The sequence below is a fragment of the Taeniopygia guttata genome, chromosome 2 (genome assembly GCF_048771995.1).
Source record: "Taeniopygia guttata chromosome 2, bTaeGut7.mat, whole genome shotgun sequence".
Taxonomy (NCBI): domain Eukaryota; kingdom Metazoa; phylum Chordata; class Aves; order Passeriformes; family Estrildidae; genus Taeniopygia; species Taeniopygia guttata.
In genome coordinates this window covers 142,483,434-142,504,407 of record NC_133026.1, presented here as the reverse complement: position 1 = coordinate 142,504,407, position 20,974 = coordinate 142,483,434, and the positions used below count along the sequence as shown (strand labels likewise).

General features: G+C 38.9%; 1 protein-coding gene and 1 long non-coding RNA gene across 13 annotated transcripts in view; both read left to right on the top strand.

Annotated features, from left to right (window-relative positions):
• ASAP1 (ArfGAP with SH3 domain, ankyrin repeat and PH domain 1) overlaps nucleotides 1-20,974 on the top strand; it is a 176,523-nt gene that overhangs the window by 151,362 nt on the left and 4,187 nt on the right. For 10 of the 12 annotated variants that reach the window (XM_072925006.1, XM_072925005.1, XM_072925004.1 and 7 more), the window contains 5 exons: nucleotides 8,803-8,964; nucleotides 11,851-11,917; nucleotides 13,929-13,987; nucleotides 16,251-16,753; nucleotides 20,450-20,572. In XM_072925006.1, the coding sequence (XP_072781107.1) occupies nucleotides 8,803-8,964; nucleotides 11,851-11,917; nucleotides 13,929-13,987; nucleotides 16,251-16,753; nucleotides 20,450-20,572 (914 nt within the window). The remainder of the gene's footprint in view (nucleotides 1-8,802; nucleotides 8,965-11,850; nucleotides 11,918-13,928; nucleotides 13,988-16,250; nucleotides 16,754-20,449; nucleotides 20,573-20,974) is intronic. The other 2 variants (XM_030266695.4, XM_030266694.4) reach the window with 1 other exon arrangement.
• LOC140682479 (uncharacterized) lies at nucleotides 8,971-10,098 on the top strand. Its single transcript, XR_012054280.1, has 2 exons — nucleotides 8,971-9,352; nucleotides 9,399-10,098. It is a non-coding gene; the product is annotated as an uncharacterized lncRNA (long non-coding RNA).

The following is a 20,974-nucleotide window of genomic DNA, read 5'->3' as shown; positions in this document are numbered from 1 at the left end:
CAATATGTGAAAGAGTAAAAGGGACAGGACAGCGTGGGCATCATGGTACAGATGCTGTGCTTAAGCACTACTGTTCCATCAGTCTTTGTCATGTACTGCCAACTTCCAAAGGGATCACTTGGCTCTCTTTTAAACAGGTTTGTTTCCCATTATGAGGCAAAGCAATTTTGCCAGGGTTTGCATTTTTCACATGAGATTTTGTAATCCATATTTCCCTGGGTACTCAGCTATATTCTTTGTAACTTTACTGTGTCAGCCTGATTGTTGGCATTACAATATTCTACTTTTCCTTCCACTCTCCCATCCCTTTTACATGATCTGTCTCAGTCTGCTATGGTTTGTTCATTGCAAACACAATGTACTGGCTTAGATGTTCCTTTGTGACCTAGGATAACTCCTTTTTTTGTCATGAAGTTGCAAGACTTGGAAATTAATAATGCACCCCATTTCCTGAAGAAGGTTAATGAGATTGTGTCTGGTATCTGTACACACTGCTTAGTATGTTGTCAGCTTTCAACAGATTTTAATGAACTTTATTTCTTTGTCAGTATATAGTGGAGCTCTCATACAGACTTACCTAGAAAATTGTCTTTTTCTCCAGGAAGGGTAATATTTATGTTCATATTTCATTCTAAGTATGAATTTTGGTTTTTTATGTTAGGCATTTTTCTAGCTGTTCCTAAACCAAGGTATCAACACAACACCAAAGCTATTTGGAAAGAATTGAGGCATTGAGTTTTCATGTGTTTTCATGTCAGAGGTTATGCAAAGAAATCCTTATTTATATCACAATGAAATAATATTTTGATATAATAAAATTGCCTTCTAATGTAACATTAACTGCTTCATCAAAGTGGAAAACGTCAGATTCAGAGGGTAAGTCAGAGAGGTTGAATGGAACTGCTGTTACATTAAAGTCACTATGCTTCTCTGCTTCAAACATGCTGAAATTCTACAGTCTGTGAGTGATGCTGGAGTGGAGCTTTGGTTGATACCCACTCAATACTGTGAAATTAGAAACTTCTGTTGTATACATGCCTGTGTTAAAAGTTGGGGGGAAAAACAACAAATGTATAGGACAAATCATCAGTGTGGAAAGGTTGCTGTAGATGTATCATTTTCAGATGCACTTAGAGTTCATTTTAAACTGTCCTGCTCCTTGTTATCTCCCCTCTTCCAGCTCTCAGATTATTTAAAAGAAAATGAAGCGGAGACTCTCCACTTCCATAAGATACTGTTGACACATCTGAATTTTGAAACAGTCAATTTTCTTTGTGTAGGAAATATAAATCTGTAGAATTTTTTTCCTCTTTTGGATGAGTAGTAATAGTAATAAAAAGTAATAGAGTATATCTCTTACATTGAAGTTTACATAGCCTTACTTGTCAGATGTGTGTTTTTGTTTAGAAAGTTCATTTGAAAATCTTGTGTTTAAGACTATGTGAAAACACAATGTTACTTTTTTCACTAAGCTCCCTAAACAGCAAGAGTAACAAAAGCACTGAATCTGTGTTTAAATTTAAGCTTACCTTCTGTCAGAAAACAATCTGATCTTTGTCCCTGTGCTGCTGTATGGCCCTGGCAGATAGCATGAGCCCCTGCTAGGACATGGAGTCTACAGGGAATGGATAGCAGGTGGATCTGCATTTTAGAAGGATGCAGACAATTTTTAAGTTTCATAAGTTTTCATCCTTTGGGACATGCAGATGAAACTGTCTTTCCAAAGCTTGTTTTATTTTTAAGAAAACCCCTTCCCCGTAGCCCTCTGTTTCATTGCCCAGTGAAATTCTGGGTGGCAGAATTCTGTGGTGTTCCTGAGGAGCCACAGTGGTCAGGAAGCCATCCACTGAACTTGTGTTGGGGTGAGGAGAGAATTTTAAAGTGATTTACATAAGGCACATCACTCTTGCTCATGGTTTTCAGTGGACATGCTGGCTAAAAATAACTTTATGGGTACAGTAGTTGGAGGAGAGGATATGGAAAGGTTTTAAATTTCTTCACACATCATAATAATTAATGTCCAGTTTTTTCATTTGATAATTTTTCAAAATGTTCCTAAAAATGCTGGAACCTTCTTGTATTTTACTCCACACTGTCTCTTTTGTGGATACATCTTACTTGCTGCTGTCTCTGCTATACATTTAGTTAATCCTAACAGAATGAAAAGTACAGAAGGAGTGCAGTGGTTGCCAGAGCCAACCACCCTGCCTTTTCCAGTAGTCTATCTAAGCTTATTCAGAGTCAATTTACTTGTGTTCTCAGTCAAATCTTTAGCCTGTAATTTTCTCAAAATCATCTTTTTTCTTGCTGTCTTCAACTTATACCTGCGTTATAGCCCCAGACATCTAGCAGGTCTTCTGCCTATTGTTTTACAAAAAGCTTTCCAAGAAAAAAATAAATTAAGTAGTTGCATGGCTTGCCTCATTAGGTACATAAAATTTTGCACGACCTTCATTGCAAATCCAGCGTGGGGGTAATGTTGCTAACCAGCTTTGGAGGAGTGTTAGGCAGTCTAATCTAGGTTTCCTTCGCTTCAGCTGAAAGCTAATTGATTTTAGTGGTTCTGCCTGTTTATCCTGGACGAAAATGGAGGTCAGAGGGATAAATTCTGTATCATGAAGTTAAGTTTAGATCTTCAATACCTACAAGGTTGCCTAGTTTACAGTCTGTCCCAGCTCTGACATGAGGTACCTAAACCCAAAGGCACTTCCTTTGTGGTTCCAGTCCACTGTTACTGCAGACACAGTCACATCACCTGCTCCTTCACTAGATCAGACTCAATTTCTAACCAAATTAGTTTATTTTAATTTACTAGTAACTTCTAGAAGTTGTCTGACTGCCTTGCACACAGAATTAGGAATCTTCTTGGGTTCACTAAATTACTTTGTGCATGTACCAACATTGCCCTTTGGCTTTGGTGGTGTTTCTGTGGCTGGTGGCTGTCAAGGCACTGCCTGGATGGAAATCGTGCAGGTCTCCATGTCTGGGGTGTTAAACTAAACAAACCAAGGGTATTTTACCTTATCTGATTGAAGAATATTTTCATTCTCCTGGTGTTCAAGTTTTCCTTTCATCACACTAACTCTTCTCTGTGCCTTTGCTGTTAAAATCAGATTTCTGAAATACAACTGGCTGGAAGTGTCGGGGCAGCAGTAAAATTTGCTGTTTCTACTGGAAATGCCACATCAAAGAATCCTTTGGTCCTAGGTTTTTTTTTTCCTGATTGTATCATAATGTGGTATAGCAGGCATTACACAGTCTCTACTCATTTGCAATTGAAGTCCTTAATTTATAGCACAAATATATTTATTCTCATTTCCATTACCTCAGCCTTTGAGGTCATCCTGTTTCTTCTGAATGCTTTCAGGATTCTATACTTCTCTTGCATATACTTCGAGACTTTAAAAAATGTGTTGCACGTCGTGATTAAATAATGCTACTTATTCCACTAAGGCTTTGTATTTTTTAATACTATAACAGGAATGGAAGACTATCTGACGACTGCTGGTTTCATGGGCTCTTCTATTTCTGAATCAACCTACAAAATTCTTTAGTATAACTTTTATCTCTTTCTTTTCAAACTGAACCTTTTTTTAAGCATTAATTATCTAATGCATTTCAAATACTAATGTTGAATCAATGCATATTCATAGCTTTCTTATTCAGAGTGATCATGATCATTTTGTCTTTAATTATGCCCTTATTTTCAGTACTGAAAATAAATTAAGACAAACTGAAAAGGCTTTTACTAATATCTATGCAATAAATCACTCATGAGAAATTTAAAAATAAGGATAGCAACATTTGTTAAGAAAATACTATTTTTAATATAAGTTACTTTCCTTTGCAGTGTCCATTCTACCATTAGCAGGAATTCTGTGTCTTCCCCCTATGAGTCATTAAGTGGTAAAAAAAAAATTACACATGTAAGGTTTTTACACTCTAAACCCACCGTTTCTTGATTGAGTGGCAACAGCTTTGCATGGTTTCACAACTACACAAATGAATTGTTATTACACTAACTGCACAAACCCTAAAGGGCACTGTACTACTAATTGCACATCTTCTCCAGTTATTTACCTTAGTGCAATAATTTTGAGATTATTTGATCTATTTACATATGAAAGCCTGATCTTGGTAATACAAAAAAGAGATAAAACAGGACAACAATTATTACTGTAAGCATTTGCTTCCCAGTAACTGAAGAAAAGAAAGCCTGACAGAAGCAAAATGAAAAACTTATTCTAGGTCAAGTTTTTTGGGGTTTTCTTTTTTTTTTTTTTTTTTTGCTTGTGTTAGGAAAGTGTCCTTTATAAAATGTGAACTCAGCTATGTGAGAAATTATGATTAAGACATCTCTTGGAGAGGAAATTACTGGCTCAATTGCTACCTGGTTAAAATCACAAAATACTTTTGATCTAGTAACTGTTCTGATTGTTGCTTAAAGATATCTAGTCTAGCTTTGTATAATTAAGAATATCACAGAGGAATCGTTTGAGCTGTTGGTTTTACACACACATTTATGTGTGTATATGTGTGTATACACAGACACATGCAGTCAAGGTGAGCAGCCCTGGTCCCGGCACAGGAGGGATTCCTTAGCCATGAGAAAGCTGCAGGAGCCACAGAAGCTGAGGGGACATGGGCAGGGCCAGGGGCAACAGGGCCCAGCCCAGAGGTGTGTAAAGGAACCCTTGGAGAGCACCACAAACAATGCAAGCAAGCAGGGCATGGTGGGACAGTTTGGATGGGAATTTGCATGTAATGACATGCAGGAAGGGGTTGTAACTCTGCCAGCCTGAGCAGGGAGTGATGGTAGCTCTCACTGAGTTATCAGGGCACACTGAAAGAGCTTTAAACTAGATTAGAAAGGGGAAAGGGACAAAGCCAGGCTTGCTCAAGGTAACCCTGGGGGAAGCACACCGGTGTTTGAGGGAGTGTGTGTGCCAGTGAGGGCCCTTGGGCTCCTGACTCAATGCAGTCATGAAGCAGAGAGCCCTGTGACAGCAAAGACATAAGGCATGGAAATGCCTCCAAAGAGGCTTGTAGAAATCAGGGCTTCTCCTCCAAAAAAGGTGTCAGGATCAATATCCCAACTGAAGAGTGTCTACACCCCTGAACACAACGCGGGCAACAAACAGGAGGGGCTGGAAGCCATTGTGCAGCAGGAAAACTGCAGCTGCCATCATTCTGGGATGATTCACACAACTGGGATGCTTAATGGATGGCTGTAAACCCTTCAGAAGGGACAGGCAAGGAGGGAGAGGCAGTGGGGCAGCCCTGTAGGTTAGGGGCTGTTTTGAGTGTCTCAGCTGGATGATGGTGGCAGTAGGGTCGCATGTTTGGTGGTAGGAACCAGAGAAAGGCCAACAGGCAGATGTCCTGCTGGGAATCTGTTACTGACCACCCACCCAGGATGGAGAGACAGATGAGATACCCTGCAAGCAGCTGGGAGAAGTCTCACAATTGCTGGCCCTTGTTCTCATGGGGCAGGAATGTCCAGGATGTGTCTGGAGTGAGTGGAAGAGAACTTTCCTACTCAGCTGGTGAGGGAGCCAGCAAGGGAAGGCACCTGCTGGACCTGCTGCTCGTGGAGAGACAAGGACTTGAGGGTGATGAAGGCTGTCTGGGGCACAGGGAATCATGAATTCTTGGACAAGTAAAGGGGGGGTAGATCAGCTGAGCTGCCACCTTGGACCTTCAGGGGACAGATTTTGGCCTGTTTAGGAGCCTCGCTGACAAGAGTCCCCTGGGAGACTAAAAGGAATCCAGGACATTCCTCAAGAAGGAAATCCCAAAGGCACAGGAGCAGGGATGTGGTTTAAGGGAGGATTTGGCAGTGTCCCATTCCATGATCTCAAAGGTATTTCCCAGCCTAAGTGATTCTGTCATACAGTGTATTTTATACTAATTATACAGACAGTTCATACATCATCATGTCTTGTATTATTTCACCAGTTGTTTCCATAAAATTATTTTTATTCAAGCACTTTCCTTTTGTTTTCTTTATTCAAAGCATGATGTCATTTTATACCTTTTTTTGAAATGATGTTTTGAAGTTTTCCTTTATTCTGTTTTTATTTGACCGTAAGTTATTTTTGCATTTCAGCCATGTAATCATTAGTGTATGACTTTTGTATTCATATTTATTCCTTCTGTCAGTTTAATAAAGAAATAAGTGCTAGGAGTCTGAAAGTATGATTTGTAATACCTTAAACACCTTTTCCCTGCCACTTTTGTATGCCATGGGAACTTCTGAAAGCTGTGAAGGTATTTTTTTGCAACTCCTCAGTAATATCTGGATGTATATAACTAATGTGAAATATAAAACATGCCATATAACCTGATTTAAGGGGTTTTTTTAAAATCAACTACAGTTTATTTTTATAGAGAAGATTTCTTCCTCTTATTGGCAAGTAAAAATATTAATTTCAGTTCATGTTTGAAGTTAAATTTTGGCGATAAGGTGCAGTGCGCGCCGCCGCCGCCAGGGGGCAATGCGAGCACTGGGACCGGGGCGGCTCCAGCGCCGAGTGCGGGGAGAGGGGATAAGGGACAGGGGATAAGGGATAAGGGACAGGGGACGGGATAAGGGATAAGGGACAGGGGGACAGGGGATAGGGGATAAGGGACAGGGGACAAGGGACAAACGCTGCTGGGACAGCCCGGCTTCGATCGCCACGTGCTGTAACAATTACCTTACTGTTAACAGCGGATATTGACTGTTCCCGCCCCCTTGCCACTCCTAGATGCATTCACATTGCATCACAAATCAAAACAGCTTTTGATTCGTATTTCTAAAAGAAAGAAAATTGGTAACTCGCAGGAGTTTAAGGCATCATCAATCAAAATTTAGAATGAGAAAAGTTGGTTTTGCTTTCAGAACCATCTCAAGGCACAGTTTAAGTTATCTTGCTTACTTAAGCTCAAGGAAGATATTAAAATAACAAAGTGTGTGGATGCAAACTTGGGAACAATTATTAAATGCACTGGAATTTGACTTGTTGTCATTTAATGGTTTTGTGAACTTGGAAGTAAATTGAGAGGAACAGTTGCAAAATATATAATTTGATTTACAAAAGTAACCAATTAATTAAGCCAGGCCCAAAATCTCTGCTGGGCTTGTGGTTGAGAGATTATCCTGCACAGCAGAAGGCCTTCCAGGATTCAATCTGGAAGAGAATAGATTGAATTATTAACTTATTAGGGGCAGTTCTATTAAATTTTTCTTTTCTGTTTTTAAGAAAGAGAGAGGTCACCTGCTGAAAATATCTGACAAACAGATTCATGCTTACAGAATCACTGAAGCTACTTTTGTTAGTGTTAAATGTTTCACCTAAGGAATTTCAACAAATATTATTTCTCATTTATTTCAATATTTCTATAATATATAATAATTTGGGAAGCGATGCAGGTATTTATCATTTCCAGAGAATATTCATAAACATTTTTGAAGAAGGCAGCTCTAGGTTTGTGTGCTGCATGGCAAGATATATGTCAAGTAACTGAATGAAAGTTTTGTCTCAAATACTGTTCAAATAAGGTAGCTTTTCAAAAAATAGGCAAGTTGGTTCTACAGTGCTAAAAAATATGCTGACAATAGACTTGAAATTTCAGATATAAATAGACTTTGCTTTTAAAGTTTTATGTAAATTTTTGCATTTATCTGGATTGATGGCAAAGCTGTCTGACGTGCAAACCTTATTGCGAGTGAAGACTGCAGCGAAGTCTGAGTCGTTGGTTAGATTAAAACAAGACAAAACCAACAAACCCACAAACTAACAAAAACCACCCCAACAATAAACTCCCTGGAGCGGTTCTGGCCCAATGCAGAGCCACTGCAGAAAGTGTTAGGAGTAATTTCTTAGGGCAGTGGTGGCAGCTGACTCCAGCAGTCGTCCCCTCGCTGCCGCCTGCGCCCGGCTCTGCTTCCTTGAGCTTCTTGGTCGAGACGTTTGTGAAGGTCAATGCTGCAGCTGATTAGGAACATCTCCTGTCTTCCCGCTGGGTTATTTTGTCTTTCAAGCTGTATCTGTTCCCATAATGTGTAAAGCATGCATTGTGTTGAATAATACTTGTGCCAGCATTAAGTCAGAGGGATATAAAAGTATTTAAGGATAGGGGTGACTGCATAGGCTCTTACAAGCAATGCTACTGTGAAATATCTAATCTCAGTCCCAGAAAGGAATTCTCTGATGTTTATTTTATTCATGCCATGTACAACGATTTGCATTGCTTTTGGAATGCCTAGTTTGATGTATTTGATCTACAGAAAAAAGAATTAGAGAAAATCTTCTCAAGCTAAAAATCCTATTTTGAATGTGAAAGAAAAAATTGTAGGCATATTTTTATTTCTTTCCTCCTGCCTCCCAGTTTATTAACAAAATTGGTATGAGATGGTCTGGAGGGCTAAAAAACCTCCCCACATATAGAATGTGCTTTTATTCTAGTATAAATTAATAGCAATTTTAATCCCATGTGGTAAATATTACTTAATTTTAATATTTCATTATCCTTTTTTTTTAACAATGCCTAAAATTAGAAATCTTGGCACGATTAATCCTGTATTTTTTAAGCATAAGTACACATGTCATTCTATTGTCAAGTTGCTTATATTCCCACAGCTGAGATGGTTAAAAATGTGGTGGATGTGTCGTTTAATCTAAACAGTGTTTTGGCATGGCTTGTCTTTTTATTTTAGTCTTTTGCTGCACTTTGCTGTGGGTCTGACTGTGAATTTTTCAGTGCTGCTTTGACGTTTATGCACATGTATTTGTAAGAAGGTTGTTTGTTATTTTGCAGGCCCACCTTCAACCCTCCCTCTAAGCACTCAAACCTCTAGTGGCAGCTCCACTCTTTCCAAGAAGAGACCACCTCCCCCACCCCCAGGACACAAAAGAACCCTCTCTGACCCACCAAGCCCACTACCTCATGGACCCCAGAATAAGGGCCCAATTCCTTGGGGTGAGTTTTGAAATGCAAAGCAAAAGGGCAGGGGAAAACCTTGCTGATGGCTGATATATGATCTTTGGTTTCTCTTTACCTGGTGCTTGCTTTCCAATGATTGCAGCTTGGTGTAGCGTCAGCTCAGATAAATCAGCAGTTCTAGCTCCTGTCGCTGCCTCCAGGCTGCCGCAGCCGAGCCGCACTTGAGAAAGTGAAAATCCTTCACGCTGCCCTGGGGCCCAGCCCAATCCCCTCCACTGCCTGCCTGGCTCTGCCCTAGTGCCCAGGCTGTGCCCTCATGCCCTCAGCCCAGCCCTCAGCCCCTGCTCTCCTCTGCCTCTGCCCCTGCTGCCGCTGCTGCTGTGCCCAGCCGGGAGCCAGGGGTGCAGCTCTGGGGCACCCAGGGGTGCAGCTCTGGGGCACCCAGGGGTGCAGCTCTGGGGCACCCAGAGCCGCTGTGTCTGTGCAGGTCTCACAGGAGCTTCTTCCTTGGGCTCTGGGCCACGCCTCTCCTGTGAAGTGTTCACACCTCGCTGGTGGGAATGTGTTGTCTTAATATGTATTTGGCTTTTGTGATGTTGTCTGTACATACACAAAGACTGATAGGTTTGCATCCTGCTACCAGCAGAAGTTACATAGAAATAGTGCATTTCAATTTTTGTTTTTACCAGGAGACCTTTCTGACAGATGCTTTTTGGAAACTATTTTCCAGACTACTCAGATTCTTCCTGTTTTGAATAAACATTGCTCTGTGCAATCAAGTTCTCTTGGTAGCTATAAATCTCAGGCACATGTAATTTCTTTGATTTTATTTTTGGTGGCAGGATTTCTATGAATCTGTAAATTTTTAAACTGGAATCCAGTCCTTACACAGGTGCATCATCCAAACATTACTTGTATTTTAAGAGAATCCTCTCTCTATTCTAGTATGAACACACAATTCCTAGCCTAAAATAAAAAAATTGCTAGACTAAAAGCACTTTTTTTTCCAGCAAATTGAGTTAAATTTAGTAAATCATGGAGTACTCATGTGTGATTTAATCTAGGATTCAACATGAAAAGTATAGAGTCCAATGAAAAACAAAGACTTTTTCTCAAGAAATAAAAATAAAGGATTCTTTTCAGTTTTTTACTTCTCAGAGAGAAGGGAGATGGGAAAAAAAAAACGTTTTCTATATTGTGGAGTCCTTGTACTTTTTCAGAGTTAGTTAAGACATTTTGAAGAGCTTGGACCTCAACTATGTAAAAAATCCCAAATATTTAAGTCCAAAACAGCACCTAAAGTACCACATATGCGAATGCTGTATAATTTAGCACTGTTAGGATGAAAGGTGTGATAAGATTAGATGCTAGGCAGGTGTCAGCTTTTCCTTAAACACATTAGGCAACGGATAAAGGAAGAAGAAAATAGGGGAAAGGTGCAGGTGTGCAGTTGAAGACAAAGAAGCCTGTAGCAGTAAAGCAGCTTGTCAGAGCAGGGCCAGAGAAGAACATGGTTTTTCCTGTCTCTTCACTGCTTTTCAGAGCAAGCTAAACTTCAGTGGATGGAAGAGGGGCCTCTACTCCCCATTTTTCTTAGCTTAGATCTGTACAAAAGCTTGTTTCAAAGTCCATTTGGATTTTTAAGCAAGTATTAAATTTTGTATTTATAGAAGAAGGAGTTTCTTCTATCTGCCTTTGTGTTTTTTGCTTAAGGATATTGTCAGATGTTCACTGCTTTTCCTTTCAAGCTTTCTTCTGTGTTGTTATATTTCTTGCTACGTGGAATTTCAGCATTTGTCTTCTAATCTGTGCATTAATTGAAGTTTCAAGCAGAGCAATCCGTAGCTTATGTCTAAGCAAATTGAGTTACTATTCAAAGATGTTCTAAAAATGTCATTTAGATTATTTTGTATTTCCATAGCAACCATGAGATATTTTTCCTTCCTTTATCCATAGGATCTACATGTTTGCTGTTTTACCTTAGTTCCTTTTTTACACCACTTTTAAACACAAACATATTTTTAGCAAGGCACAGCATGAGCCTTTTCTGCTGTTTTATTTAGACATCAATGTGCCAAGAATGGTATTTAGAAAAATGTGTCATTCTTTTGAATGAGAAGTATTTTGTGTTCTTGGATCATTAAATGTCACTTTGCATCTATTTCAATGACAAAATTTAATACAGGTTGTTGAAGCTGGTTCTGAGATTGACGTGCTGTAAAAGGAGAGGCAAAGGGGATGAAAATGCACTAAACCAAAAGGGTTGGTGTCATTATACCTTGAAAATGGTGATTGCTAATGAAGAGAAGCTTCAGAGCATTTGGGTTTGGATTTTGCTGCCTTTTGACAGAATTCTGTATACCCAGGATCTTTTCTTTACCAATGGCTAGAGTGCAGATTATGGGAATATACAAACTTAGTCACAAAACCATTAAAGGCTGTTTTTGCATAGGATAAAATACCAATCCTTAGAAATTTAATGTTTTGTGAATAAAATCACATTCATGATAGTTTTAAAAAGATATGCCTCACAGTGAAAAATGTAAACATCAGTGAAAAATGTATCTGATACTGGCCTGCGGTATCTCCTTCTATGCAGAGAAAATTGAAACACTATTTCAAAACAAATGCCCTACAGCAATGTCATTCAATCTTCCCTTGCCAGGAGATGAGAGCTTCCAGTCAGTTGTTTTAAAATGTGTTTTATGAAAGGTCATCATGGATTATTTTGGTCCCTCCTGCTTTTTCAGCTGCAAAATTATTAATAAAGAATAAATTTATAAATTATCTTTTAGATATGTTGTGTAGAAGATGCATAGAGGAATACGTGTTTTGCTTTAAATTGCACCCTCTGCCGATTATATGTCAGTTATCCTAATGATTTGTTTGTTGTTGTTTTAATTGTCCTTTTTTTCACCTCAGGTAATGATTTGGGCCCACCTTCAACTAAGGCTGCAAACAAGTTTGAGGGGATGTCTCAGCAGTCAAGGTAAAATCTGCATATATGAAGAAAAGATGAAAATTTAAATAAATATAACTAATTTGTATATTGGAAAAGAAAAGCTTTTCATAGGAAATAAAATCCTAGCTATGTTTCTTACTAGTTTTCTGCGTGCCCTCCTAGCATACAAATACTTTGGCTGCACTGAGCCTCCTACGCTTTGTTCCTCGCTGTCCATGGACAATCCATCCTTTGAGCGGGATGGACAGAACGCCTTGTCCCCGAATCTCTCTGCTGCTCCTACAGAAGTGCTCTCCCAGCTGGGGAATGCTGTCTCAGACCGCAGTCTAGCAGGACAAAAGTTGTATTTTCATGTCTCCTGGCATTTCATTTTATCTGCTTCAGTGTGAAGTGTCCTGCCTGGAGCAGCAGCGTCACTCTGGGTACATGCTGGTATCGGAGATGGCTCTGTAAGAGAGAGAGTTCATCTCAGTCTTCCAGTTTAGCTGTTTTCCACTCTCAGGCTCCTGTGCTGCCACACAATCTGCAGTAACACAAACTGCTTTTAGCTCATAGTTCATCAGCTCAGTCCAGTACAAGTGTCTTTTCAATAGTGGGGCAGTAAGGACAGCCATACAGTGCTGTCACTTAGAGTTTGCTACTCTATCTGTGCTGTGATTCCAAAGTCCTGAGGTTCAGAGCAGGGTAATTCAATGAGCACCTGCCTCAGGCACACAGCCTTGCATGACCACCAGTGTGTGGGATGGGCTGTGGCTGGGCATGGATGTGTGACCTCAGACAGGGCGCAGCAGAAAAGGAAGGTCTGTAGGAAGGTCTGGACACCCCCAGACTGTGATCTGCCTTGTCAGGACAGGGAGGGGACCTGTTGGTGGTAGCACAACTGGCTTCCCATGTTTGCTGAATCCTGGCTGGCACTGGGCACTTGGGAAAAGTGGTAGTGTTCCACAGCACAGGGAGCTGGGCCCATCCTAGATTCTTGTCAGACAAGGGTAAAAGTGTGGTCCTTGTACCCCATGGCATTAGAGAGAGACCAGGGTAGGAGCTGGGCTTTGATGATCTTTTTGGGGTGCTTCCAATGCAGGATATTCTATGATTCTGTGATTTCTTGAATCAAGATTGAGCTTGGCTGTTCTTTCAGCTTCATGACATGACATATTTTTGCTATTTGAAAAACAGCTAGAAATTAAAAGTGTTTCATCATGCTTGTTTTGCAACATTGGCTGCAGAGATGAGCAATACCAGGATCAAGGCAGTTGATGCAGAAGAGTCTCTGCTCTGTTGAACATACACTGTCCGCTTTCTCATTCATTTTTCTTCTTTTTCTTGTTTTTTGAGTCATTATTTTGAGCTGATACTGGTGGTTTTTTTATGTATGGTTAGATTTTCATGCCTGTTCTTCCACATTCCATTTCTATAAAAGTGACTTTGATGGGGTTTTAGAGGAAAAACTTTGGGAATAGCTAACATATGTGTACTACAGGTTGACAGAGTAAAGCATGTTGTTTTCCCACAATCATCAGTAGTTCCTTGGAGCAGCTGAAACCTTGTCTCCTCCTGCAGCAGAGTGTGTGTGTGATACAATACCACACATGTACAGGAGGCTCCAAGGCATAGGCTCAGTCCTGGAAGCTTCTCTGACATAAAGCACAGATTATGTTTTGTATGTTTCAGTATAATTATTTTGAGAACAAATTTTTCATAAGGTTCAGGATCTGCCCACAGAGTTGGTCCTTCAGCTTTACCTATTTTCAGAGTACATTTTGCATGTACCATAGTTCATAGAACATATCTGCCCCTTAGCATGGAAGGTGTGTAGGGTTTGTATGTCTTTTTCTCTGGAAAAAAAACCCCAATTAATTCGAAATAATTCTTTGGGTTTTGGGATTTATCCACAGACGAAGTGATTATACAAAAGGGGCAAAATAAATGTGGATTTCTTTTGGGATTTTTTATTTATGAATGTATAAAAGGGAAAAAGGAGAAATAAATCTATTTTATAACAGTTGTAAGCACTAATCATTCACATCTGTTGATTTAGCACTGGGACTGCAAAGACTGCACTTGGCCCTAGAGTTCTTCCCAAACTACCTCAGAAAGGTAAGCAATCTCCGTCGCTATTCTCATAATGGCATCTTTTAAATGTGGGTAAAAGTAAATACTTGTTTTCTGCTGAAAAGATCCATATATTTAAATTTCATTTCTAAAATGCCACAAACCATGAAAGCGTCACAAAACTGAAAGGATTTTGGAAAATGGGGAAGACTTTTATTCAACTCAAAAAAAATACACCCAGGGAGGAAAAAATAAATCATGAACTAATTGAAGCTGGAAGAGACCTCAGGAGGTCTTGTGGTCCAGTCCAGCACTCGGGGCAGGGCCAGCTCCCTGCCATGAGAGCAGGTTGCTCAAGGCCATGGCCAGTCACATTTTTAGTATCTCCATGGATAACTTCTCTGGGCTTCTGTTTCTATCCTTGACCACTCTCATTGGTATTTTTTTTTTTCTATTACCTCCAAGTCCCATGATAGCTTTCATGATAGCTTGGAGCAAACTGTATCTGTGCCATGTTCTGGCAATCAGGGAGGGTTGTGGTCAGTGCAACTACTTGGGAAAGAGTCAGATGCTGTTACGTGCTGATTTATATATCAGTGACAAGCTTGCTGAGACCATCATCCCAGGGAACACCTTTCTTTTAGAAATGTTCTTTCCTAGTCTCTTTAAACTCACACTGCAGGTTTTTTGTTTTTGAGTTGTTGCAGCAACTGACTATAAAGTAGACCTACTTCAGACTATTTTGTCTGACTACAGAATCTATCAAAAATACATTATATCTCTATGAGTGGATGATCACAGTAGAGCCTAAAGATCAGGAAATGCTGCTTGTCCAAAATTCTGAAGGCAGATGTCTGAAACTGAGAGTGCAAATCATTTTTTAACATAAAAAGCAAATGTTAATTTTTAACTTTGTTATCTTTTGAAAGAGACACCACTAGGGTGGCACTGTGAAGGAAGTCAACACTTCCTTGATTTAAAATGATTTAGGTGAAAATTTAAGAAGGGCCAAATCAAAGCATTTTGATAAGGGCTGCTATCAGGGTTTTTCATATCATTTACTTAGATCTCAAACCCCTGTGGATGATCAGTGTATGTGCATTTCCTGTGAGGTGAGCCAAGGGCACAGCCATATACAGGGATCAACAGAGACATTTTTTTAAATGAGATGTCTGATAGTAATGATACCATTTATTTCATGGAAACTATTCAAATGGGCTTGGTTTGGAGTGTTTTGTTGGTGAGGGTTTTTTGGTTTTTTTTTAGTGGGGGGGTGGTTTTTTTGGTTGGTGGGTTTTTTTTAATGGTTTGTTTTGGTTTGGGGTTTTTTTGGGTTTTTTTTATAATTAACCATAAATATTTTGAAGTGGGTGATATCCAAAGGGAGAGAGGCCACTTTTTTGGCTGGTAGAATATTATACTAAAGCGATGCTGAATGCAATAGGAAATTGTTCCTTATGGATAAAATGTGTTGCTTGCATCACAGGTTGTAATTTTTTTCTCTCTTGTCCCCTTCAGCTGTTTTAACATTAGGGCTATTTGATTTAGCAGGGTGTGGGTTGGGGATTTTTTGTGTGTACTAATGGTTTTGTTTTTTGAGGTAGATTTCAGTTGAGTGTTCTTAGGGAGCTTAGCAGTAAAATCAATAGATGACACTGAGAAAAAGAACTATATGAAAAACTAGTTTTAAATTCCTTTGGTGAAATTTTCAAAATACGCATTTTGAAACATTCCGTCTTTACTAAATTGTAAATATGTACAATAATACATTTTTTTCTTCATTTTAGTGTGAATGTGTATGGTACAGTATGTTCTATACAGTGCATAGATAGATATATGTTCTCACTCTCTCTTCTGAAAGATTTTACAGGTATTAATCCTGAGAGTCATGTGGTTTTTTGTATGGAATTCAACAATTCAATTAATTGTCATTGAAAAGAAATTTTGTTACAGTCATGTCAATTAATCTATAGGTGGTTTTGCAAAGTCTTTCATTATATTTCATAGTTTTTGGTTTGGGTCCAAAAAGTGATTCACTTTATTTCATTTGAGGTAAATAGTCTATGAATTGACATCTAATAGCTGTTGGAATAAGCACTGCTCACCTCCAGGAGGAGCAATTAAATGAAACCTCAGTGAACAAGTTGTATTTTCCTGCTTTTGTCATAGACTAGGAAGACTTATGGGCAGTTAGGGGGCTCAGTGACCATGTCATCATTGGCACAACTACCGTTTTTATATATGCCTAACTTCTTTAATATTAAAATATTAAGATTGTGAAAAACATTGTTTTGCTTTTTTATTTTAGTGGCACTAAGAAAAATAGAAACCAGTCATCATCTTTCAATAGATAAATCCCATCAGCACATGGAAATGTTTCAGAAGCCCTCACTGTCCATCGATATACCACAGAAACCACAGCCTGGAGACTTGCCCCCAAAGCCTCTGCCTCTGGAATTAACTCAGAAACCTCAAGTGGGAGATTTACCCCCAAAGCCTGGAGAACTACCCCCAAAGCCTCAGCTAGGAGACTTGCCACCAAAACCACAGCTTGGAGACTTACCTCCAAAGCCACAAGTGAAGGACCTTCCTCCAAAACCCCAGCTAGGAGAGCTGTTGGCTAAAACTCAAGGTGGAGAAGCAGCACCGAAGCCTCAGCCCTCAGAGGCAAATCAAAAATCTCACTCCATAGATCTTTCTCCAAACGTACAATCCAGAGATACCGTCCAAAGGCAAGCATCTGAAGAGTCTAATGACATAACACACACCCTGCCAGAAACCCCTGTGCCACTTCCCAGGAAAATAAATATGGTAGGTATTACTCCAGCTCCTTGGAGGCATCCATGGAAGGCTTTGAAGTTACTGTAGGACTTTCTGTGCAGTCTTGACCTATGCACTCCAGGCAACTTAAAGCTATGGGCTGGGGTGGGGAATGAGGGGCTCTTTTTGTGCCCCAAAGCAGTTTCAGCAAATGTTGGGGGTTTTCAAGGCCTCCTGCATGCTTAAAGAAATACTTGCAGCATAAAACAATAACATTGGAAGCATGAAAATGTATTTAGATTTATTGGGATTTATGTATTTATTATATCTATGCCAATCACAACTCTGAATAAATTGATGGTTTTCTCTGTTGCCTTTGCTCACAGGTCTGTGTGCCTTGGATTGGTAGAATATTTATATATTTGACATAGTAAGCTTTAAGAGGAAGGGATGTTAGCATCTAAAGTAAAACCAACTGTGACAAAATAGTAAATGTCCCTGTTGATGTTTAATGTTGATGTACTTAATGGTTGAGGTGTAGGTTGAGATGTATTGATGAAGTGGTGAAATTGACATTGCTGCATGGTGTGTAGTAGTAGATCTGGAACTTTAATTTGACTCCAGCCCCCAGTTTATCTTGCTGTTCATCTTTCTAACCAGTACAATTTCCAACAAAGGATTCTTAATGCATATGTAGATTGAGATAACTGTGGAACTCCAGAGCTCTCTTAACATTTTCATCATGAAGAATACATCAGAAGGGAGATGGCTTTGTTTGCCAAATTGGCTATGCAAAACACTTAAGTAAAAAGGAAATAAGACTTCATTCTAGTGAAATAGTGAAAGCAGAGGGTGAGTTTCTGCCTTGTGCTTGTGTGAGGAAGAGCCCTGTGGAGCCATCATTCTGCTTGGCTTCTAACATGGACTTGCCTGTAAACTCCTGTCTGAGCTGAGGACAACAGAGTTGTTGCCTGGGCTTCCTGAGTATTCTGGAATTTAAATATTACAGGGATCAGATAAAAAGATGTTTGTTTATTTATGTCCTTTTAAATATAAGCAGGCAAATTATGCTGATCATTCTCAGCTACTTGTCACTTTATTAAAGAAGAAAAGAAAGCAAATAATGGATTACCTGTTTAGTTTTGTTACTTTTGGCTTTTTTTTAACTGTCACCCTACTGTATACAGAAAAAAAATCTGAGGATAGGTTCTTCGTTCTCAAAACTAAACTCAGGCATTTTCATGTGTGCAGTAAATTAAATAATTCCACTATTATGCAGTGATGGAAGCTAGTCTATATCTTGTATCTCTTCGTGTTCTGTGCAAACTTTTTTGCTCGAGTGCTAATGTGCAAGAATTCCTGTGAACTGCCTCTTGCCTCCATTTTCATCCCCTGGCTGGTGAAGTGCTTCATCCCAGTGGGCAGTGGGACCCATGCCAGCAGCCACAGGACTCATGGGCACCTCTCTCTTGGCCTTGACTATTTCGCCACTAAACAGAGAAGCTTTTTTTTTTTTTTTTATTGGTAGTTTTAGAAAAGTAATTGTTCAGAAATGTAATTTAAAAATTCCAATGCTGACAATTTATAAACATTTGAAATTATACTTTTAGAGAAACACAACTTGCACTGGGTGCTCCTGAAATCACACTGAGCACTTGAGCAATCTTTTTATGTGTGTGGTGGTTTCTATAAAGGAGACAAAATACTCATTTTTAAAGAAAAAAAAAGTGTTGAATGTAAATAAGAGCATGGTTTGATTATTAGTGATCACAGCATCTCATTACTGTTCAGTTTTAAGCATAAAATCTCTTGTTAATAAGCACTTGTTGGGTACAGGGAATCAGTCGGTGGTTGGTATTTGTTTTTTAGTTGCAGATAACATTTCCTGGAATTGTTTCCATTTCTTTACACAACAATGCCACTAACTGTTCTGGAACATGAACCAAATATGTTCTGGAACATATGTGCTCTCTACATACCATTCTTTTTTATACCTTCCCATGATAAAATAGACCTTGAGCTTGAATACTGCTTTTTGCTGGTCTCCGTGAAAGGAATAAAATGTTAAAATCTGATGGAACCAGAGTAATTACCATAATTTCTCATGTGCTTTTACAAGCTGAGTTCCATACAGTTTTCTAAGTTAGAGGAATGTGAATTTCTTTATTCTTTTTATTGAACAAGACAATTTTTACTTTGCAGAAGTAGTTGCTTCCCTTAATCTCTGGAGGATTGATTGGGAGGGAATGCTCTTGGTTTGTAAAGGTTCTCTGGATTTGAAAGCTGTGACTGTCCCCAAGCACCCATTCCTATTGAATTCCAGTCCCTAGTGCTAGATGAAATTTTTGTTTAAATTATATGAATATATTTTTAAGAAAAGAGGAAGCATTCTTTGAAGTGACTTCTCACTGCAGCAAACCTTTGCTGTAGGAAAAACCCTTGAGCTCATATGATCTTCAGGTAGTTCTCTTCATTTGTCTTGGGTATTGTTTTTTTTTTTTTAAGTTTTCTATTATGTTAACTGCTTTCTCCCTTAAATCCCTCTGTAATTATTGTTCTTCTGTACCTTGAGTTTAGTGCGAGTGCTTTTTTGAGTATATCTCTTCTGCTCTTGAGCTTCAGAGTTTTTTTTTTTTTGCCAAAACATGGAGGAATTTCAAGTGGGTAGGTAACAGTAAAGAAAAGACTCCATAGGAAATTTCCTCTGTGAAGTTAGTTTTGGCTCAAATTCCCCTAAACCTGCTGACTTTCCCCTTCATAGCCCTTCTGCTTCTCATCTCCTTCTGCTCTTCTTGGGTTTTTGCATTCTTGTTATCTGATTACTTCTGTTAAAAGAAGTAACTGTAGGTTTTGAAGAGGTGTGGGTATGAAAATACAGGAATATAAAGCAGCAGGAGTGTTTTGCTGTGAATATTGCTTACTTATTCTATTTGGAAATCATTTAAGTCATCTTCTCTGCCATAAGAAACATATGTTTGGGGAGGAGTCCATGGCTGAGGCTTTTTACATATGAATTAGCAGTATGCAGCAAAGTATGACCTAGAAAATACTTGGACTCAGAATGACAGAGCTGTGAGAATATCTAGTGTGAATTAGCATCAGAAAATAGTACTGCCATCTGACATAAAGGTAATTTTAGTAAGTAATTGCTAACATTTGGATGGAAAAATCTCTAAAAAAAAAATAATTTCCAAACCTGTAAGCAGATTTGAAATCAAAGAATCCTGTATTTTTGCACTAGATTTAAAACCAAAACTGTAAGGAATACTGGGGTTCCAATGCAGCATTTTCCTCAGCCCTTACCTCTCCTGGGACATTTAGAGGAGACTGAATTTAATTTTCTGTTTATGGTAGGTTTGTTGATGAACCATGTATTAAAGGAGAAAGAAGGTGTTTGCAGACTAGAACAATGTAAAGGCATTATTTAAACTTTCTTCACTAGAGGAAAAAGAAGTTACTTAAGCCCTCTTCAGGGCTACATGTTAAGCACTACACATTATGTTCTGCTTGAAGTTCCAAATCTTAAGAAAAAAAAACCTACACCTGTGTAGGTAACTTTTTATTTTATTTTTTTAATATCCTCGTTGAAGCAGAAATTTTGGATTTCTATATTCCCAGTTGCAAGGAAAGTAATTGATAGACTTCACTTTGTTGTAAAAAAAAACAGAACAAAAGGCAAAATTCATATAATATATTTTTTTCTATTGTTTCTCATGTCCTTCATCTCAAACTTCGTTCTGTTTTTAGGGAAAAAACAAAGTTAGGCGAGTGAAGACCATTTATGACTGTCAGGCAGATAATGATGATGAACTCACATTTGTTGAAGGAGAAGTAATTATTGTAACTGGTGAAGAGGACCAAGAGTGGTGGGTATGTATCTTTCCCTTTTACAGTTCCACATAACTTCTTTATGACTTTTATAAGAAAGCCTCTTTTTCCAAATATGGAGGATTTCTTTTTATTTTTGTTTGTAGGTGGTGGGTTTTGTTTTTGTTCTGCTTTGATTTTTGTTTGGTTTCTTTTTGCCTGTGCTAACAGCCAGTCCTTAAACTTCCATTAGAGAAAACCCCTTTTATTTGGGAGGGATAATCTGTTAGAACAAGCTCTAGTAGGTTCAGCTTTATTGCTGGCTCATACAGCACATATTTACACATGTCCCTCTATGTAATGCACACAGCCTTTCATTAACTGAAGAAGTGGTGATTCTTACTCTACAAACTTACACCCTCCATGAAAATGAGATGTGTAGCTATTTTCAGTTCACCCAAAATG